The sequence below is a fragment of the Phacochoerus africanus genome, chromosome 1 (genome assembly GCF_016906955.1).
Source record: "Phacochoerus africanus isolate WHEZ1 chromosome 1, ROS_Pafr_v1, whole genome shotgun sequence".
NCBI classification, from domain to species: Eukaryota; Metazoa; Chordata; class Mammalia; order Artiodactyla; family Suidae; genus Phacochoerus; species Phacochoerus africanus.
The window spans coordinates 112035299-112052278 of NC_062544.1; the positions used below are offsets into that span (position 1 = coordinate 112035299).

Genomic DNA, 16980 nt, shown 5'->3' on the forward strand with positions numbered 1-16980 from the left:
CAGCAGTTACTCCTGGGTGTTGTGGAATACAAGAGGACTTAAATTTCTTTCTGTTTAACACATTCCTGTATTTTCCACAATTTGTATTAAACAAAAAAGGTAGTTAAGGAGTTCCCATCGTGGTGCAGTAGTTAATGAATCTGACTAAGAACTGTGAGGTTCCAGGTTTGATTCCTGGCCTCGCTCAGTGGGTCAAGGATCCGGCATTGCCATGAGCTGTGGTGTAGGTCGCAGATGTGGCTCACATCCCACATTGCTGTGGCTCTGGTGTAGGCCAGTGGCTACAGCTCCAATTGGACCCCTAGCCTGGGAACCTCCATATGCCGCAGGAGCGGCCCAAGAAATGGCAAAAAGACCAAAAAAAAAAAAAAGGTAATTAAAAAGTAATCCTTTTTGCACAGTCGTTATACCACAATAATAGTAAGACACATCGATAATTCTAATTGATAAGTTTGATTTTTCCCTCAAAATCTGAAACTCTTCAAGACAAACAAAACCATCAAGCACCAAAAACTTGCATAATAATGAGGACTGTTAACTTAAAGATGCTGCTCCCAAGATACCCAAGGCTGAGCTTTGGTCACAGAGTAAGGAAAATGGATAAACTTAATGAAACTACTCCAACTCCAAAAGAAGTAAGATTTTTAATTATTTCCAAGTTAAAGACTAAGCGAAGAGCAATAAATTCACTAAAATACTTATGAAAAACATGAAGCTGGAGGGAAAGTTGAGTAGTCCAATTTCTGGGATTCAGAAATGGAGGGAAAAACACACTGGGTCTCTTTGGCGTGCAGTCTGTAACCAAGAATTTGCTTCTGAATACTTCAAGTATAGCTGCTTTGCAAAACAATAAACAGACAAATGAACACCTATCAACAGACCCAAGAAATTTTCACTCCAATATTTCCCGTTAATTCCTTCTACTGGAACTTAGCACAGTGCCTGACACAGCACAGGCCCTCCATATAGTAAAGTTACAATTATTCCAATTATTTTATAACTAGAACATGACAGTACCAAGGAAAATGTTACTCCAAAGCAACAATCTATCACATTTCTGTTCTTTTTTCTATTTAGATACTAAGGGAAGGTCTAAATATTCAAGTGAATCATCCCTTCCTGGGTCCCCCTCAAATCTGATATCTCTTCCTGGCTCCCTATGCAGCTCTGCAGAGTGGGTCTTAAATACAAGTATGGGCTAAGAGAAAACCCTAAGAGCTGCCTTAGAGCTCTGCCTCTTCCTGTTTACCCAAGGGTTAAGCTCTTGGGCCACTCTCAAGGCTCACATATACTAGCAATGGCTCCTTATAGCTTAGCTTTGGTTTGAAGAACCTACAATCACATGTTAAAAAAACAAAAATCAATTTCATTTTTAGGAGTTGCAGACACATCTATCCAATTAACATTAGGAGTCATTTCAAAGAAACAGACTGGGAGACATATTTGTATTCTTAGAGATACTAACCTACTTCAGGGTTTGTGATGAATTGATCTCACTGGGTCATTCATTGGCCCCAAGCCTTCACCAGAAAGAGAAATCCCTGACCTAGGGACATTTTCACCATGGTTCTAGTTGCTACTTTCAACCAGGACCTTAAATTCACATTCCTACCAATGACAGAGTTGTAAACTGGCAAAATCGTTTCCATCATCTAGTGAAGCTGAAAACATCCATTCCATATGATCCAGCAATTCTATTCCTAGATGTGACAAAACATGTACAAAGGTACTTACACAAGGATGTTCATAATTGTCAGTAGCCCCAAACTGCAAAGAATTTAGATGTCTACCAATAATGGACTAAATAAAATATGGTTTGTTCATAAGAACACTATATAAAAATGGAACAGCTGCATACAATGTGGAATGAATTTCACCATAATAATGCAACAAGGAGATACAAAATATATCTTTTTTTTTTTTTGGTCTTTTTGCTATTTCTTGGGCTGCTCCCGCGGCATATGGAGGTTCTCAGGCTAGGGGTCAAATTGGAGCTATAGCCACCAGCCTACGCCAGAGCCACAGCAACGCTGGATCCGAGCAGAGTCTGCGACCTACACCACAGCTCACGGCAACACCAGATCATCAACCCACTGAGCAAGGGCAGGGACCAAACCCGCAACCTCATGGTTCCTAGTCAGATTCGTTAACCACTGCGCCACAACGGGAACTCCCAAAATATATCTTGACTCCATTTATACCAAGTTCAAAGTTAAATAAAATTATGCTGTTGAGGGATACAAAGGTAGTAAAAAGAAAAACAAAGAATTCAGAAAAGTAATTGTCTCTAAGGGATGAGAAGCTGTGCCCAGGAAGGAACCCATGAAGGGTCCAAAAGTGCTGGCAGTGTTCTATTTCTTGAAGAAATGCTAGTTAAACAGTGGCTTGCTTTATAATTTTTCATTAAATTGTATACAGATCAGCTGAATTAATATGACTGATATTTCACATGCACGTGTAAAAAAAGAGCTTTCTGACACAGCCCACCAGCTCTACCTACAGTTTTGCCCTAGTCTAAAGTGTGAGACCAAAGAACCATTCTTTTCTCCTTTTCAGCAAAGCAAGGGGTTGTTAATCTATCATTTCTTCAGGCAGCCACAGTTAAAAATCGCATTATAATGTGACAATTAGGAAAAAACGAATAAAGCATTTAAGTGAAGCCTGGAAAGGACTTAAAACAGCTGGAACAAAATTCAGGGCTACTACAAAGTAACTGAAAAAAAACAGGTGTTCATATAATGCTTCATTCTAAGACTTTGGAATAAAAGACCATTACAGATAAAGGGTAGCCATTTAAAAAATAGACAAACAAGAAGCATGGCACATCAAAGACAAAGTTGATTAAATTAGAAGAAGGCATGCAGGCTTAAAGGAAGACATCTGATTCGGAAGCTGCCATGATGGAGGACAGCCATACCCAGTGACCCAACTTTGGATACTTTTCTGAAGCAATTCAAATTTATAAGTAACTTCAACCACTATCTGATATTTCCTTTAAAATGACAACCTATGAGTTCCCATTGTGGCTCAGCAGAAAGGAATCTGACTAGTATCCATGCGGATGCGGGTTTGATCCCTGGCCTCACTCAGGGGATTAAAGATCCAGCATTGCCATGAGCTGCAGCGGAGGTTACAGATGCTGCTCAGATCTGGTGTTGCTGTTGCTGTGGATGTGGCATAGGCTGGCAGCTGTAGTTCCAACTTGACCAATAGTCTGAGAACTTCCATGTGCTGCAGGTGTGGCCCTAAAAAGACCATAAAACTTTAAAAAATTAAAAAATAAAATAAAATGAAATGATAACCTAGTGGAAAGGAGTTGTGTGGAGAAGCAGAGGTTCATGGAGAGATACACAAATAATTCATCATAGAGGACTGGAAACATGACATGTTTTAATTGGGAAATCTTATATGCTTACGAAAAAATATTATCTGCAAACATCAATTCTTAAGGCAGACCTTGGATTTTTCTTGTGATGCAGCAGGTTAAGGATCCGGTGTTGTCTCTACAGCAGTTTGGGTCACTGCTGTGGCTCAGATTCGATCCCTGGCCCAGGAACTTCGGCATGCGGCAGGCATGTCCAAGAAATTAAAATAAAAAAAAATAAATAAAAGGCAGACCTCAAACTTAATGTTTAAAAACAAAGATACTCCAGAAAAAGTAGGTCTAATTTTCATATTACAATTTTAAGTATATCCTAAATAAACTCAATTGCTTGTCTTTGAACTATTTGCGTCCTTAGGAAAGCTGATGCCTTGTTACTCTAAAACCTGATTTGTATTTCAAGGGAAAAAAAACTGTTCAAGCAGCAAACTGGCTGGATTCAAAGATGCAGTTCTTCCACATATTTTCCAGCACCTAGATATTTCTGGCAGACAGTACCCAGGATGATTGGCAGGATTTAGAATGTTTCAATATTCCCAGGAAAAAAACTGCACACATATTTCCAGCATATGAATGATTTTAACTCACCAGTCACCATGTTGCATGTATTTCTGCTGCTTGTCCTTAGTTCTTAAGACTTGTAACATTCTGAAGAAGATAGAACAAAGAAGTTCCTTCCATCCTCAGCCTCCTTTTAAATTTTAACTTTGTTCTTAAAATAACACAGTATATTACAAAAAACTACCCCATCATTATCGAAATTGATTGCTAATTTTAGTTCCTCTCAGCTTCTTTTTTCATAAACTTAAGGCAAGCAAAACTGTAAACTAGCAGATACTTTGTCTTAGAAGAAAAAGTGCATATTTCTTTGGACAAATCTAGAACTCCCCTGGCACCAGAACACAGTGCCTGGATTTACATTTTTTTTTTTTTAAAGGCAGGAAAGGATTGAAATCCTATACCAAAAGTGACTTTTGCAGTGAGACGTGGGCAGAGTTCAGAATTTCTACTGGGGTTCTTTGGAATTACAACAGAAGGCAAAGCACTGATTTCCAGGTTGTTCAGTGTTGTTCTACGCAATTTTTTGGCTGAGAAATAGAGGGCCCTTAACTTGACGAAGTACAAGTTAAGCCTCTCCCAACCAAACAGAGGAAAGGCTGGATTTAAGGATTTAAAGTATCATTTTAGAACTTGGGTAGTTTCACTTAGTCCACAGAAGTGGATCCCCTTCGGGAGCGCACAGAGGTGACGTGCAGGAATTGCGCTTGATGAAGAATTACTTTCTAATGACGAGAAAGCAGGTACCACTTAAGTGCCTTCTAGGATTTGCCGTCCCTCGCCAGCACAAAGCATCAAAACAAAGTGAGGAAAGTCGAGGGGGTTCGCTACCCTCAAAGACCAACAGGGCTCGGTTTCAGACATAGTGCAGCACCCTCCCAAGCACCCACCCTGCACATGGGCCTCAGGACGCCGCATTCTTAGAGAACCAGTAACCTCGCCCTCTTCGCAGAGAAGAGGGGCCACAAGCCAGACCGCAAAGCAGGTTGGTGTCTCCCCAGGCCTGGACTCCGGCCGGTCCGGGGACGTCACCTGAGCAGAAGGGCCCAACCCGCAACCTTCTTCACACAGCAAAACGCTCGCCCGGCGCCCCTCCTCTCAGCAGAGGTGTCGTGCGCGCCCTCGCAGCGGTGCCGTCACCCTACAGCAGGGCGCGCGCCTGCCCGCGACCCCCAACTTCGGGGAGCACGCCCCAGAAAGCTGCTCTGGTCCACCGGCTGTAGCTCTAGGAGCCGAGATATCCGGGCCGGGAACGCGCACGTCAACGGCCACGCGCACCGGGAGGGCCGCACAGCGCGCGCGCGCCCGAGCGTATAAACAGGTCAGGCCGCGCGCGAACACCAGCGCGCGTCCGCGCACCGCGCCCACCCGAATCCTCGACCCTGCCCTTCCCCCACCCAGGGGGCGGGGGCGCGCGAGCCCAGGGACGTTCTCGGCTCCTGAGCCGCCCAGAGGTCTCCTGGGCCCAGCGGCAGCGGCCCGCCCGCCCCCGCCCGCCGTTGTGTGGGGTGGGCCCGGAGTCCCAGGCCCGCAGCCTCGCTGCATTCCTGCCCCGATTGGATCCCTTACCGGGCGACGTCGCCGCCGCCGCCGCCGCCGTTCTACCCGCCGGCCCCGCCGCACCGCTCGGGGCCCCGGTTCTGCCGTCGCCGCTCCGAGACCGACAGGATTTTCCCCTCACAGCTCCCTGGGCGCCATCTTACATTCAACCCTCACAGCCAATGGGTGCCGAAAGCCTCTCTCGCGATAATTGGAGCGTCGAGCCCCGCGAGAGTTGAGGCTGTCTCCTGGCCTGACTTAAAGGGAACGCTTCTGCCAAGGAGAAAGGCCGAGCCCAGGGCTGCAGTAAAGTCAGGAGCCCGGGGTGTAGGGCGGAACGCCCCGCCCTTAGACGCCCCTGCATTTAGGGCGGAGCCAAGGCCGGAGATCGGCCTAGGGCTGTAGTCTGGGAAGGCCGAGGATTGAAGCTTTCTCTCAGGACCCTTCCGCCGCCTGCCCAGGCCTCTTTCGCGCAGCCTCACGCGGTACGGAAACCGGCTTCTTACTTAAGGTGGCCCCCACAACCTCTAACCTAGGCCTTCCGCCTCCGACCATTGCCCACCTGCAGGGCCCCTGGTCACTCCCCTCCAGGAGTCCCTAGCATCTGGAATCAACCCCTCGTCCTCTATCTGCTGTCATCCTAATTCAGCCTTCCACAGTCCAGTCCACCTTAAAGCGGGCCTCCAATAGCCCTGTGTTTGTATACAGGGAAAATGTGGAGGATGTTAAAGCTGCAGGCACATTCGGGCCTCACCAGTAGTCCACACTGCCCCAGGGGGCAAGTGGCCTGCCACAAACTCTTTCTTTAAAAGGCCTCTGGACCTTTGCAACTTATTCTTCTGCCCTGGCAAACTCCAAGTCCTTTGAGGTTCCCCTCAGGAGTCACTTCCTGAGAGTAGTCTTCTGAGTCCCAGGTTGGATACAGAACCTCCTTCAGCCTCACAGGCCCCAGGGAGATATCTAGTCCCCTTGTCTCCCCAACTAAATAGTGGACTTACAAGGCCACTGCCAAAGTCTTCCTTATCTCACTGTGCTTGGCAAATAGCAGGTGCTCAGTAATTATTTGTGATTTTGGACTAGCAGCCAGACTCCTCCATTTCTATCTACCTAGGCATGAAGGCAGACACAAACCTTACAGGTCCCTCTGCTACAGTGCTCCTAACAGTGAAGCAGCACCCCAGGACCCACCATTACCTCAGACCAGGTGCAGAATACAGGGACTCAGACCCAGGCCTCTGCCCTTGAGCACCAAGATGTGTAACAATGATTTCAAAGCTGTCAGTACTGCTCTGTGTGCAGTGTACCTTTCCCCAACCCCCGGCATGGCACTAAGGCCCTCCAGGGCTAGGAAAACAGAAAAATAACACAGAGACTCCAGAGGGATTTAACTGTTCTTTATTGACACGAAGTGGCTACCTCTAGCCTCCAGAAGGATGAGGTAGGTCCATGGGACTTCCAGTTCACACCTTTCCTGGGTCCTCCTTCAGTGTGACAGTCCGGTTGAAGACAAGCTGGAGGACAGAGAAGGAAGAATGACCACCAAGCTAGAACCAGGCCACTAGGCCAGGGTGGGTCTCACCAGACACCCCACTCCAACCCTCACCTCATCCCAGGGTTGCAGAGGGACAGAAAACCCTAATTCTTACTTTTTTTTTTTTTCTTTTTGGCTGTGCCTGCAGCTTACACAGATTCTGGGGCCAGGGATCGAACCCATGCCACAGCAATGACAAAGGCAGATCCTTAACTCGCTGAGTCACCAGGGAACTCCAAGTTCTCAATAACTTTATGACTTGGGCTAAAGGACTAGATGGTTCTGAGTCTCCATTTTATGAGAGTTATAACAATCCCTATGCCTGCCTCCCACCTTGAGGAGTGAGAAAGTCAAAGTTCATACAAAATTTTGGGCAGGTATTTAAACTCTGAGCCTGTTTCCTCATCATAGAACATGAACCCCACCTCAGGTGGTGAAGATTAAGCAAGAAAATGCTGGTGAAGTGCTTGGCACCGTGAATGGTAGCCACACCATCAATGTCGTGGAAAGGTAAATTTGAGCACCTGTCCCTGGCGGCTGTCTGGATCCACAGAAAAGTAACCAAGCCGCTCAAACTGGAACTTGTCGAAGGGCTTTGCCAGGGCCACAGAACAGTCCACTAATGCTGCTTCCACCACTTGTAGTGATGCCTGTAGGCAAAGAACTCAGGTGGCCATCCAGCCAGAGGCCCACAATCCTCACCCCATATCCCAGGAGCCCCATGAGCCTACCAGGTTCAAGTCACTTAAGAATCCACCAGGCACCTCAGCAGGATCCTCAGGGTTCTTGTGCTGAAAGCTACAGTCAGACTGAAGGTCAGTCTCTAGCTGTGCAGTCACAGCAAGCAATGCCCATCTTGTACCTACCCCTGTCCCCACTCTGTTCACTCACAGTCGATCATAGAGGCGAATCTCACACGTTAGAGGCTGTGATACCCAGTGAATAAATGCCTTAGGCTTTTCTCCAACATCTGCCCGTCTGCAGGTCACCTCAAGGCTTTCCACACAACCATTGGGGCCCTGGAAATCAAGGGACCTTCATCAGCCTTGAAAACCACTACCAGGACTACAGGCTGCACCCAGATCCTCACCCCAGCAAGGCACTGCAGTAGGAAGCTGGCTCTCACCTTGACAACATGCTGCAGCTCAATGACGTAGCCTGTATGCCTCAGGCCCACAGGCTGGCCCCATGCCAGGCGCTTATAGCCTGGCTCTGGCTCCTAGAGGTAGAAAGTTGGATAGACACAAAGGCTACAAGGGTCAGACAAGTTCCCCACCCCCTTTATCTGGTAGGGGTTGGTCCTTCTGAAGCAGAAAGTAGACAGGCTGATAGAAGAGATGAAAGGCTCTCCAGACTGGGCTCAGGAGCAAACAGGACCCTCTACCCCATTCCCCCCATTCACCTCCTTGAAGTCAGTCCTTTCAATGAAGACAGTGGGTCCAAAGGGAACCTGATGGAAGCCCTTGGTCTCATCAGCTGGAAAGTTGGGCACCTGGATGTCCAAAAGCTATAGCAGGAGATGAATGTCTGAATCACAATAGGCACTCGGATTCCCACACTCAGACCCAGATGCACACCCCTAACACACACGTACTGAAGCAGACTTACCTTAGCAGCAGGAAAATTAGTGATGACCACCTGTAATGAGTCTAGCACAGCCATGGCCCGAGGAGCTGTGTCATTCAGCACATCACGTACACAGGCTTCAAGCAGATGTGGTTCCATTGTGGTCTGTGCCACTGTCACCCCCACCTAGCAGTAAAGGTCAGCATCAATCACAGCCACAACCACACACTGCTGTGCTCAGCCCCCAACTGCTCACACAGCCCACTGAGTTATACCCGAGCACAGAAGTTGTTGATGGCCTCAGGTGGGAAGCCCCGCCGTCGTAGGGCTGTGAGTGTGAAGAGCCGTGGGTCATCCCAATCCCTATGGGCAAGAAGGCGGTGAGAAGGCCTTTGGCAGCACATGCTACTACCACCAACCTTCAATGAGCCAAAAAGCCACACCTACCGCACAGCACCCGCTGCCACAAGTTGGAGAATCTTCCTCTTAGAGACAACAGCATAGTGCAGATTGAGGCGGCCGTACTCCCACTGCACAGGACAATAGACGTCCAGTGCATTGCACAGCCAGAAGTAGGAAGAGCGTCTGGGGGAGGAGGGTATAGTCAGAACTGGGACTGGCCACCTCTGACCCGAGAGAGACCACAGGAAGGGCTGCTAGAATCCCATTGGCCCTACCCACCCCATGGGCCCAGCTCCCTCACCGGGCCTGGAATTCCTTGGTGCAGAGTGAGTGGGTGATGTGCTCGATGGAGTCACAGAGGCAGTGTGTGTAGTCATAGGTAGGGTAGATGCACCTGCAGGGCATAGGCAGTGGGCCCCACCATCCACGCCCACTCTGCCCTACCCATGGCCCAGCCCCCACTCTACAACTCAACAACCCCACCCCAAGGTCATACCCACCAGGTGTCCCCGGTGCGGTGGTGTGGTGTATATTTGACTCGATAGGCCACAGGGTCCATCTTGCCATCTTCCATCACCAGCTTCATCCGCAGAGTGGCCTCACCCTCCGCAAACTTGCCCTTGCGCATTGCCTGAGAGGAGCAAGAGCTCAGGCTACCACTCAGCAAAAGGGCATCTTCTCCTCAGCATCTTGGCCACGCCGACCCAGCTGACTCCCAAGAACCCCACCTCAAAGAGCAGCAGCGACTCCTCTATGGGACGGTCTCTCCAGGGTGAGGGCAGTGGGTTGTGGCCTTTGAGTTCCTCTCCTCGCTGGTGGCACACATAGGCCAGGCCCCTATAGGAAAGGGGTATGAGAGCCCAGCATAGCGGTGCCTTTGTCAACCTGTCTGGCTCTACATCATGGCCCTGACCTCACCTGTGGATAAGCTCTACAGCCCAGGCATATAGCTGGTCAAAATAGTCAGAGGCATATGTCACCTTGTAAGGTGTGTAACCTGGGGCAGAATAAGACATAGCATTAACAACCAACCAGGGACACCCAATGGCAGGCCATGGCCCAGGGAGAGGCCCACTGATGACCAGTTCTGCCCAAGTCTTACACAAGCCATACCCAGCCAGGCCACCATGTCACAGATGGCAGTGAAGAACTTTGCTTCCTCCTTCTCAGGATTGGTGTCATCAAAGCGCAGGAAACAGATCCCATTGTTGGCCTAGAAGAAATGTAGTACCTATGAGCTTCCACATCATCAGCCCCTACAGTCCAGTTCATCAAACTGGAACATTCTCAGGGCTCTCCCATGTCAGAAATGAAAACACCTTTCACTCACTTTCCTATATCTAAAGGCCCTAATCAGGATTTCCTGTTGTGGCTCAGCAGAAACAAATCCAACTAGTATCCATAAGGTTGTGGGTTCAATCCCTGGCCTCGCTCAGTGGGTTAAGGATCCCGGGGTTGCTGTGAGCTGTGGTGCAGTCGCAGACACAGCTTGCATCTGGCATTGCTGCAGCTGTGGTGTACGCCTGCAGCTGTAGCTCTGATTCGACCCCTAGCCTGGGAACTTCCATATGCTGCAGATGCGGCCCTAAAGAGCAAAGAAAGGAAAAAAAGAAACAAAAGGCCTTAAGCAAGGCATCTCATAATACCACAGGACACAGCATGGCCTCTTCCTAAGCCCTAGAGGTTGCACTGGGAATTTCCCCAAATTTGAACTCACTGCCTCACCTAGCACTTTTCCCCAATGAGCCCAATGGGGGTGGACTGCTAGATATCTGTCACACATGCCACACATTTCTAGGTATCCCTTCCAGAGACTAAGGACTCTCTCTACTCTGGGCCACATTATGGGAGCAGCAGGAAAAACAGGGACACTTCCCTAGTACCCAGTCAGGAGAACAGCAAGCGGTCACCTTGCTTGTCATGCCCCCAGACACACTCACCTTAGCATAGCCAAAGTTGAAATTGATGGCTTTGGCATGTCCAATGTGCAGGATTCCGTTGGGTTCTGGTGGGAACCGGGTACGTATCTGATTTAAGGGGAATAGGAGCTAGTCAGAGATGACTACACTGAAGGATGCCCGTTCCTAGGGATGCCGTGGTGATAGGTAAAGTGGAGTTGTATGGAGACAGCCCAACCACAGGCAAGTAATGACGGCACTAGCTTGCCTGGCAATACACCCACATACCTGTCCTCCAGTGATCTCCAGGTGCTGCTTCAGTAGATCCATGGTATGTGGAGTGGTCACATAGCCTGGGGTCTTGTAGTTTTCACCTGCCAGAACCATAACAAGCCTAATGACAGCAGGCTGCAGCCCAGGGCTCCCTACCTCAGGGGTCTGGCTACAAGAATTGCTATTAAGATCCAGCCCTCCACAGAGTTTCAAGGTGCCTGCTCACCAGGCTTGTGGAACTTGAGCGCCTCCCCTCGGAGCTGCTCCATCAGAGACAGGGTCTGAACAACAGCCTCACCTGCAGAGAAGAGGCCAAGGAAAACTTATTCTCTGGATATAGCTACCACATCCAGCTCAGAGAGGTGGCTGTCAGTACTACTCATATCATGCAACCAGAATAGAACCAATCAGTCTCCCCTTTCCTCAACCCTAGACAAGAGCAAGCCAGACTTCTCAGGCCTCCTCTGGCTAGTTTTTCGGTAAAGGCAAAGGAAACACTAGGAATTCCAGTCCTGCAGCAAAAGAAGGATGTTAAATAAGCCAGTGGCCTGAGGAGATTGGGCTGGAAGGACCTATCTGGTGGAAAATCCAGCAATCAGGGAGTTGAATGCAACAGGAGCCTCAAGCCTCTCACCATTCTCCACCACATCCTTTGCTGTCACTCGGTCTTTTTCTTCTAGCCGAGCCTTTGCCACCTGAGAGAAGTTCAGAAGTTGGGTCAGAGTATCTCCGAGGCAGGGTCTGGGACTCACTGGTCACTGGGGTCAGATACTTCCTTCCCCGGCCTGAGGTCTCACCCTTCCCCACCTCATCCCCAGGGACCCAAGACCACGCTCAGTCCCACCTTGGGCTTCTTCTCCAGATCACTCTCCGTTTTGGGACCCAGGAGGTGGAGGACCTGAGCAGAGACCAGAGTCAGGACTGGGATAGGAGCCTGTGACTAACCCTACCACCTCCCTAAGGACTTCCTGGCCTATTTACCAGCACCACTTTGAAAAAACTACCTAACTCATCCCACCTCTGCTCCTCACATGGTTCTACTGGCCTCAAATGTTCTTTCCCTCCTGAAAGTCCACACTGGACTCAAGTAAGAAAAACACCACTTATAGAGAGGAACTGTGGGCCCGGCATCCAGATAAGCCATCTACCTCAGCCATCACCCTCTTGTTATTCTCTGCCAACATCTTGAGATGGAGGCCCCATCACCATTATTTACAAGATGAGGTTCAGAGTAAAGCAACTCACCCCAAACTAGACACAACCCAGAGAGCCAAGTCTTTCACTGCCCATCCAAGTGCTGCCCCCTCTACCCCAGGCTCTACTATCCACTATCAGAAAAGGAATAGGGAGTTCCCATAGTGGCGCAGTGGTTAACGAATCCGACTAGGAACCATGACGTTGCGGTCCGGGTTCGGTCCCTGCCCTTGCTCAGTGGGTTAACGATCCGGCGTTGCCGTGAGCTGTGGTGTAAGTTGCAGACGTGGCTCGGATCCCGAGTTGCTGTGGCTCTGGCGTAGGCCGGTGGCTACAGCTCCGATTCAACCCCTAGCCTGGGAACCTCCATATGCCGCGGGAGCGGCCCAAGAAATAGCAATAACAACAACAAAAAAAAAAACAAAAGACAAAAAAAAAGAAAGAAAAAGAAAAGGAATAGGCTCTCTTCCCTTCTCACTCCCATTTATCTCTCAGTGGATGCTAGACACTGTCTCTAGAAGGGCCTCCATCTGCTTCAGCTCAAGGAAGCACCCACCTGCATGTCTACTTCATGCTTGATCATTTTGCCATCTGCCCACTTGAGTGCAGCCCGAGCCTCTCCTAGAAACATGGGCATAAGAAGCTGCTGAAAGGAAAAGGAGGACACTTCCCACCCTGTTTCTCAAGAAAAGGACCTGGCTGACCTCAGAAACTAGAGCCTGGGCCCAGCCAGACCTCTTTTAAGATGCTCCGACTCTCCCTCCCACCTCCCTCTCACTCATGCCCAGAAGAGAAGGCATGACCAGTGATAACAACATAGTCTGTAGTCCCCTGCCCCAGGTCCTGCTCACCCATCAGCAGCCCCATGTTGAAGTGGTAACGCTCTACCAGGAGCTTGGATCGGTGATGATTTATGGCAGCCTCCACCTACAGAAAGCCAAACCATGAGCTTCAGACATGCTCTAGGGACTGATCCCCTCACCCTGAGACTTCCTGGTTGGTAAAGCAGGGCCACTCCTTTCCAGTACTAAGTACTGAAAGCCACTCCTTAGAATTAAGGAGGCAGCTGACACCTAAGAAAAGACTCACAGCCTCCTCAATCTGCTCTGGAGTCACAATGACGCCCACACCACATTCCTGCTCAAAGTCCATGGTGTTGATTGGGTCCAGGGGATGACTTCGCACATACTCAAGGGCAGCTGAAAAAGGAAAGCCAAGGAGTTTGTGGCATCTCAGCTCCAAGAAGTAGGAAGACAGGGCCCTAATCCTATCCATGAAACCCCAATTAGTTTGACTTCCTGGAAAAGTAAGTCTTGCACTTCACTAGAGAAGCCGTAAGGCCACAGGAAAGAAGCATGTGTTGTGAGGGAAACTCCCTCAGACCTACACAGTTCTCCAGTGGGTCTCACCCAGAGGTGGCCCTCTCCATCCGTCAGTGCCAGGGCCTAAGTTTAGAGAAGAATGCAGAACTAGTAATCTAGAGTGACACTGTGGGTCTTGTCAGAATGGTTAGATAGGGATCTTGGCTGAGAGGAGGAGCTGGAGGTGGAAGCAAGACAGGCAAGGGTCTCACCGCTCAGCTGAGTCTCGGTATGGATCTTCCTACTAGCTATGTAGCTCACGAGGAAAGACAGTCGACGAGAATCCCGCAGTCGCGAGGCCAAGCCATAGAGCAGGGTCCCGGTAGCTTTGTCGATGGTGGAGCCCAGAGTCTGCTGTGCCTAGGGTCAGAGGGGTCAGGAGATAAGCCTCATGTCCAGTAAGAAAAGCAAGAGTGAGACAAGATGGGTGGGTCGGGGTCTGGACCCGGCCCGGCGTTGCCTTGGGGCACAGTCGGCAGCCGGGGCCAAGGACGTAGGTTTGCACCTGGGTCGCCGCCTCGCGCAGCTGCGCGCTCAGAGCCGTGTTCTTGAGCGTCTCTCGCGCTTTGTGCTCGCTCAGGCCGAGGCCGGTGAAGAGCGACAAGGAGTCTACAGCCGCCATTGCTGGGACGCCGGAAGCCAAAAAGAAACTTTGGGGCCAATCTGCCCTGGAGTTAGCTCACTGACCAATAGGAGTGAGATGCCGTCAGCGAAAGCCAATGGTATCCTTCCTTGGAGGGAAGGGGCGGGGATCTCCAGGATCGTCAGTGACATTTAAAGGGCAGAGGGCGGCCTCTCCCGCCGCTTTACTTCCGTCTTCGTGCTTCAGGTCTCTAAAAGGGATAGTGAGCGGCGGTACTTTAGAGGTGATTTGTTCCAAACCTGGAGCGAAGGTGTTCAGCACCAGGGCAGGAGGCAGACATAGTCATGGTAATTTTACGCTTCATCTTTTCTCCTTCAGCCCCGGAAAACTTGGGACCATCCCAGTTTTGTTTTTGGAAACAAATGTCAATGTAGGTCGTGTTTCTGACGTCACACTTTGGAGTTATCACAGAAACAACTGAACAAAATGAAGCCCGGGAAATCCGGTCAAGACTCCAGAACAGACGTCTGAAATGGCACATGGATGCTCCCCAAAAGTCTTGGCACTTTTCCAGCTCCACCTGCACGCGAGCGCGCACACACACACACACACACCCACACCCCCACACACCCCTAACCAGGAAAGGGAAGGTTTGGGGCCAGGAAGGACCTTGCATGAGTTCTGTGATGATTTGGCTTAAAATCTCCTGCCATACTTACTTTTTTTTTTTTTTTTTGGTCTGTTTTAGGATCGCACCCGCGGCACACGGAGGTTCCCAGGCTAGGGGTCAAATCGGAGCTGCAGCTGCGTGTACGCCAAAGCCACTGCAACATGGGATCCGAGCCACATCTGCAGTCTACACCACAGCTCACAGCAAGGCCAGATCCTTAACCCGCTGAGCTGGGCCAGGGCTTGAGCCCACGTCCTCATGAATGCTAGTCGGGTTCGTTAACCACTGAGCCACTATGGGAACCCCCATACTTACTCTTCTTACCGAAGCATGCAAATATAGGAAAACTACAAGCAGATTAGACCTTAAAATCCATATGCAAGTATTTGACAGGATATTTTATTCAATAGGGTGGGACAGAGAAGGTAGAATTGTTATGATGATATGCTTGGGGTTCTCCCTAGTCTCTCTTTGGCCCTTAAGGGCCTGCTGGGTGGGAATCATCAGGCTAAAACTGAACGTACAACCTGTGTTTTTTTTTGTTTTTTTTTTTTTTTTAGGGCTGCACCCATGCCATATGTAATTTCCCAGGCTAGGGGTGGAATCAGAGCTGTAGATGCTGGTCTGCGCCACAGCCACAGCCACAACAATGTGGGATCGTAGGTGCATCTGCAACCCACACCACAGCCCATGGTAACGCTGGATCCTTAACCAACTGAGCTGGGCTGGGGATCAAACCCACATCCTCATGGATAAGTCAGGCTCATTACCAATGAGCCACAATGAGAAGTCCCCAATCTATTTTCTTATAGAACTGGAGCTGTTGATGGTGGGATGGTAAGTTCCCCAAATTTGGGATGGAAACACAGGCTCCTAAAGGCCTCAGTGACCCTAAAACTCCTGGACCTTCAAGTACTGGGCATGATCCTGACCATAATATTTCCTGGTTTGTGGCCATATTCCACTAATGAGCAAATCTATTTTTGAGCTCCACATAATGACTACATGCCAGGTTCTGCCCAGGGCCACACACTGCATCAGTATCCAGATCCAATCCTGTGTCTTGCCCCCCTTCCACCATGCCCGCTTGGCCCCCGTCTGATGCCCAGCCAAGGCCAGGAGCAGGCATTAAACAGGAGTAGTAGCAGTAGCAGGTCAGCCAGTCCACTGGAGCCCTTTGACTTGCACAGAGCGAACCATGAAATTTTATGGGTCCTGCCCCATGGGATTGGCTTGCTTGCATAAGCCTCTGGAACTACTTCAGCAAAATTCAAGAAAAAGTATACAAAGAGGCAGTTCAAATGGTGGCCTAGCACCTAAGGACTTTGTGTTGTCATTGCTATGACTCGGGTTACTGCTGTGGCTCAGTTTCAGTCCTTGGCCTGGGAGCTTCCACATAACACAGGCATGGGGGGTAAAAAAAAAAAAAAAAAAAAAAAGGAGAAAAGCCGGGCAGCAGTCAGCAAGGCCCAGCTGTGGCATGGGAAGAGGAAGGGTCTAGCAGCCAGGCCTATGGACAAGTCCCTGTGGCATAGGCTCATAGCACAGAAGCAGCAGTACTAAGGGCCACAGCAGCCTTCTGCAGATGCCACAGAAGAGTAATTCATGTGACAGGTTCAGCAGCAGCAGGGCTATGGTCAAGACTGGACAGAGCCCTTCAATCAGTGCATACAGCACATGCAGACCCCAGGAGCCAGACACAGGGGGCTGCAGCCCATGCCTAACAGGCCTTCCAGCAATATGCCAGTGCCAATGGCCAGCTTGGCAATTCTACCATTACTGCAAGGCTTCACACACAGTTCTCCAAGCTCTTCTCCATGGCCAGCAACCCCACACGGCTGCTGTCCTAATACGAAAAAACCAACATTGGTCACAGGGCTAGCTTTCTCCAGGAGCTCCTTCTGCTCACTACCACGCCTAACTCCAGCCAAGCCTGAGGGGTACTAGCAGGGCCCACATGCTAAGCTTTTTGTAAGACTGGTCTCACATGCTTGCAGTCAGGGGAGGACTATAGGGATGTCAG

General features: G+C 49.7%; 2 protein-coding genes across 5 annotated transcripts in view; both read right to left on the reverse strand.

Annotated features, from left to right (window-relative positions):
• QRICH1 (glutamine rich 1) overlaps positions 1-5664 on the reverse strand; it is a 49939-nt gene extending 44275 nt beyond the window's left edge. For 2 of the 3 annotated variants that reach the window (XM_047773842.1, XM_047773859.1), the window contains exon 1: positions 5510-5664. The gene's annotated coding sequence lies outside the window, so the exon portion shown is untranslated. Of the gene's footprint in view, positions 1-3970; positions 4031-5509 lie in introns of all 3 variants that reach the window. The other variant, XM_047773849.1, reaches the window with a different exon arrangement.
• A 1194-nt stretch (positions 5665-6858) lies between these two features.
• On the reverse strand, positions 6859-14364 carry QARS1 (glutaminyl-tRNA synthetase 1). Of its 2 annotated transcripts, XM_047773885.1 has the most exons (24): positions 14210-14364; positions 13917-14064; positions 13433-13542; positions 13195-13270; positions 12900-12964; positions 11994-12047; positions 11784-11844; positions 11376-11447; positions 11165-11250; positions 10919-11005; positions 10092-10191; positions 9897-9975; positions 9707-9815; positions 9479-9609; positions 9280-9372; positions 9024-9161; positions 8852-8939; positions 8619-8762; positions 8413-8517; positions 8137-8229; positions 7902-8029; positions 7742-7808; positions 7535-7660; positions 6859-6990 (listed from the first exon to the last, which is right to left on the reverse strand). In XM_047773885.1, the coding sequence occupies exons 1-24, from the start codon at positions 14324-14326 to the stop codon at positions 6940-6942; spliced, it is 2328 nt and encodes a 775-aa protein (XP_047629841.1). In that variant the 5' UTR covers positions 14327-14364; the 3' UTR covers positions 6859-6939. The 2 variants fall into 2 exon arrangements, with proteins under 2 accessions (XP_047629841.1, XP_047629830.1); XM_047773874.1 differs by lacking the exons at positions 13433-13542; positions 14210-14364 and having other exon boundaries at positions 13917-14043.
• Positions 14365-16980: the final 2616 nt, after the last annotated feature.

What these genes read in the sequence shown, in the direction of transcription:
- QARS1 (XM_047773885.1), bottom strand. Translation starts at nt 14,326, where the DNA reads ATGGCGGCTGTAGACTCCTTGTCGCTCTTCACCGGCCTCGGCCTGAGC. An exon ending in TGACATGGTGGCCTGGCTGG is followed by an intron (nt 9,976 to 10,091) that starts GTATGGCTTGTG and finishes ATTCTGCCCCAG; the next exon opens with GTTACACACCTTACAAGGTG. An exon ending in AGCTGCAGCATGTTGTCAAG is followed by an intron (nt 8,030 to 8,136) that starts GTGAGAGCCAGC and finishes CTTGATTTCCAG; the next exon opens with GGCCCCAATGGTTGTGTGGA.